Here is a 4,337-nt window from a genome sequence, read left to right as displayed (position 1 = left end):
TATCAGTTTCCTCCCGCTGGCGATGAGACTTAGATTGCCAAGGCCGACGTTGTTCATAATCATCGCGCCGTGGATACAACTGTTCCTTGGTCGGTTTGAATACCGACTTCCCCTTACCTGGCCTCTGCTGTTTGCCATCCCCCTTATCTTCGCCGCTCCTATCTTTTTTCACGCGCTTGGGCGACGTGTCGCCCTTTTCCAACTTCGCGCGCTTTCTTTTGAAAGCGTCGTCCTCCTCGTCGAGAATATAAGTGCTGGCACGAGCACGCATCTCTCCCATCGAGCGCGCCGGCTTACGTGTCAATTTGCTGTTCAACCCTCCCGGCAGCAAACCGTTTTTAAATGCTAAAGCACAAGCTCGAGGCTCCTCGTCCTCTACCTTTACCGACGCCGCGCTATACCTTGCCATGTACTCTTTCAGTGACTCCCCTTCCTGCTGGCGAATATTGTATAGGTCATTGATCGTCACCGGCTGATTCTTATTTGCCGAGAATTGCACTAGAAACTTGGATGAGAAGTCTCTGAAATTTGAAATCGATCCACGCGGCAAAGTTGTGAACCACGCCATTGCCGTCGATTTGAACGTCGATGGAAACATCCTGCACTTCACCGCATCTGACGCCGCAATTATCACCATTTTCGTATTAAAGTACAGTAGATGATCTTTCGGATCGGAATCTCCGCTGTAAGAATCCAGAACTAACGTTTTCATGTTATCCGGAATCGCCACACTCTCGACATCTTCCGAGAACGGACGGAACTCAGCCACGGAATCTGCTTCTCTGCTTCCATCATCTCGCTGCTCGCGACGGTAGAAATCTAACTGAGCCTGTAGATGCTCATTCCGCTGCTGGATGTTGCCAATGCTGCGCATCAAATGGCGCCATTGCTCCTGCGTCACCGCCGGTTGTTGTTCCGGAGCAGGTGAATTCCCTGGTGAGTGCTCCCGAGATCCCACCTGTGAAGGCGATGGAGGAGGTGGTGGTGATGGAGGAGGAGAGGGCGACTGTACTCCTGCCGTTCGCACCGGAGAATCCAGGTCCACACGATGAGGCCGCCGAGGCGGCGAAATCCGCTGTCACATTGGTGAATGATGTTGCCTCCTGCGTCGAGTCTCCATCTAAACCAGAAACGATGCAAACTCGATCGGAAAACCAACACTAGTCACAGAATCAAAATCGGAAAACCAGAGAGTTGCCTAATCACAATCAGAGGTAACTTCATGTACAATCAATCCACGTGAATGGGAGTAGAAAGTTTACAGTCCCCACAGACGGCGCCAAATGTTCTGGGAATGAACATTGAGGAAAGGTATAGTACCTAAGGGTAGAGAGATTGTGCTAGAGAGAGAATGCTGAATTTTATGTGTTACTTCATCAAATGAGCCAAAAGTCCCTTACAATTGATAACTACCTCCTATTTATAGAGCTTGGGTACTACCTATTGGGCCAATTGGGCCTCCGAGATCAAGGCCCATCTGAAGGCCAGGGCCCCGCCTCAGGGCGGGATACATGCTGGGCGTTGCCCCTCTAGGGGCTCGCCCAGTCCACTCATTTTGTCTAAAGCTAGGAGGTGGAAACAAAACGGATAGTGACCTAATGACCTTAGCTTTAGATGTTTGTCGAGGGAAATGGAATCCCAAGACATAAGGCCCAAGTGTTTCTCAGTCTTGAATCTCTTTGTTGCGAATTGTCAATTGATCTGCATATGCAGACCCACTTTTGGGAAAGGACCATATGCTATAGCCAATAACCAATAAATGTGAAAGTGCAAAATGAGGGAACTCTAGATGCAGGTAGCGGTTTAAGACAAAAGAGCACATAATTGGTTTCCAACACTGTGGGTCCTTAAATCACTCCTTTTCTGCTACCAAGCTTCACCATCAATGAATCCTCAAAATTGACCGACACTGCTTCTTCTTGTTACCTCTGGTCTTGGAATCCATTCCTGCTTTTAGTCACCTACACTCACTCTTAGATATTGTTCACAGTAACGGAAAAGAAATCCAAATGAGAAAAATTGCAAATATTATAATGGGATAAAGGTAAAATGAACTTTGCACGGGGAAAATTTGGTAACAGCTATGATTTCAAATGATTCACACTCAATGCACCTTGAAAATCACTGTTAAACTCTTTAATTTTATGACCACTTTCTTTCCGTCCAAAACCATAATAATCATGTCAATTTTGAACAAGATTGATTCATTGATGTTATTCTAGATACTCAACATATGAAATCTTTACTCTGTACGTGCAACAAAGAAATAAATTAGTTCATTATAAAATCACATAATTACCTTTTTCCTTTTGAAAAAAGAAAAACAAGCTTGTGCACATTTTTTCTATCATTATTTGTATTATCATTTCCAACATTGTTTTGTACTTTTTTTTTTAATTATGTTTGAGCCGAGATCATCCACTTTCCACTCCATGGTGAATCTAACTCTTCAGCATAAGTTTTCTCCATTTATATGACTTGAATTCGATATATTATCTTAGGGACTCGAAATGAAATATGTATCTTGAAATGATGTTTAATAAAATTTACATTTTTCCTACTTTAGTTTACCAATATCATTCATTTTATCGAGTTAAATCTCATAAACAATCGTATTCTACAACTAATTTACAACTACACCAACTAATTTTGCTAATCCCGTTTTCCATAATCTACCGTTATTCTATTTGCACAGAAATAACAACAGTTACAACGATGCTAAAACGAATAACTAACTCTTACACGTGTGACCAAACGCTCACACGTGCGTTAGAATTCTGTTAGAGAAACAGTGCTTTTGCTCCTAAATTTACAAGACGGTGACGGTAACGGCGAAGGCGGCGTCGACGACGGCGGTGGTTTCGAGTTCTGGAAGTAATCTCTAATATCCACGCCACCATTTCCGGCGACTAATTCCTCCGTCGATTCCCCGTCGCCGTCATCCCTCGCCGGAATATACGGCGGCCGCACAACCTCCGTCAAAAACTCCCACTGCATTCCTCTGAAGAACTCGTGCTCCTTAATCTCCGACGCACCGCGCGTGTAACCCAACCTCTTTGTAGGTTCCTTCTCCAAAAGCATCTCGATCAGGTCCGTTAATGGCGAACGTTTCCCGACGAACTCCGGCGGTTTCGTCAGCACGTTCCGGAACGTCTCCTTGCGATTCTTCCCCTTGAACGGCGTTTTGCCGTATAGCATCTCATAGGCCAGAATCCCGAGGGCCCACCAGTCGACGGCGAACTCGTGTCCGTCGCCGCGGACCACCTCCGGCGAGACATATTCCTCGGTTCCGACGAACGAGTTGGACCGCTCGCCGTTGGAGAAGCTTAGCTTCCGGCGGCTCACCGGGCTGACTCTGGCGGACTTCGCCTTCTTCAGAGGATTCTTCGGATGCTTAACGTCCGTCGGGAGGAGGGGGATCCAGCGGGAGAAGTTCCGGCGGTGGTGGTGATGCTTTTTCCGTTGAGGCTCTGGAAGCTTCGAATCTGGCAAGGTTTTTGAACAATCCACGGTGGTTCTGAAGGCGAGTTTGCGGGAGAGGTCGAAGTCGGTGAGGGTGACATGGCCGGAGTGTTGGATGAGGACATTTTCCGGTTTGAGATCGCGGTAGGCGATGCCGGTGGAATGGAGGTGATCGATGGCGCAGAGAATCTCGGCGAGGTAGAAGCGGATAACGCAGGGCGAGAAAACGCGGTCGTTTTGGCGGTAACGGAGGACGTTGAGGTCACCACCGGAGCAGTAAGGTAGGGCCCACGCTAGGATTTGGTCGGACTCAAATGTGCCGAGGAGGGAAGGGAGGAAGGGGTGGGAGAGCGTGGAGAGAACCTCGATTTCCCAACGGGCGCGGCGGTCGGCGTCGCGTTTGGCTTGGAGGGAGGTTTTATCAACAACTTTTAGAGCGAAGGTGGTGGTTGTTGCGGTGTCTTGGACGAGGAAGACGGTGCCCATGGCACCTTTGCCGAGGACTTGAAGTGCTTTTAGGTTGTCGAGGTCAAGCTCCGGCGACGGTGGAGGTGGTGTAACGGAATCCATTTTTGGGGTTTAGGTGAAAGAAGGAACAGAGATGGTTTTGTTGGTTGGTATGTGGCTTTTATAATCGCGTTTTCTTTCTTCCTTTTGGTTTGGGTTTTGCTTTTTGTTTTTTCGTTTGTTTAGGCTGTTTTTATTCCCACTGTGATAGTCTTGTTATTGCATGATGCTTAATTTCTTTTCTTAACAATGGCAGGTTACTTAGGCTGTCATCTTATCTGAGAAAATTCCAATGTATTAATTTTGGAAGAGAATGACTTATTTTGGAGCGGCTTTGAGGAGAAGGAATCGCGTTCACCATTTCTTTT

At 46.9% G+C, this 4,337-nt stretch overlaps 1 protein-coding gene across 1 annotated transcript; it reads right to left on the bottom strand.

Moving 5' to 3' along the window:
* Window positions 1-2,661: 2,661 nt before the first annotated feature.
* On the bottom strand, window positions 2,662-4,114 carry LOC130747329 (serine/threonine-protein kinase UCNL-like). The gene has a single exon (XM_057600228.1). The coding sequence runs from the start codon at window positions 4,030-4,032 to the stop codon at window positions 2,770-2,772; it is 1,263 nt and encodes a 420-aa protein (XP_057456211.1). The 5' UTR covers window positions 4,033-4,114; the 3' UTR covers window positions 2,662-2,769.
* Between the last annotated feature and the right edge of the window lie 223 nt (window positions 4,115-4,337).

This window comes from Lotus japonicus, chromosome 3 (assembly GCF_012489685.1).
Source record: "Lotus japonicus ecotype B-129 chromosome 3, LjGifu_v1.2".
NCBI classification, from domain to species: domain Eukaryota; kingdom Viridiplantae; phylum Streptophyta; class Magnoliopsida; order Fabales; family Fabaceae; genus Lotus; species Lotus japonicus.
Note: the sequence above shows the minus strand (reverse complement) of the source record. Positions and strands in the feature narration are given on the sequence as shown.

Bases quoted from the DNA above. Each gene is read 5' to 3' on its own strand.
- LOC130747329 (XM_057600228.1), bottom strand. From the start codon at position 4,032: ATGGATTCCGTTACACCACCTCCACCGTCGCCGGAGCTTGACCTCGAC.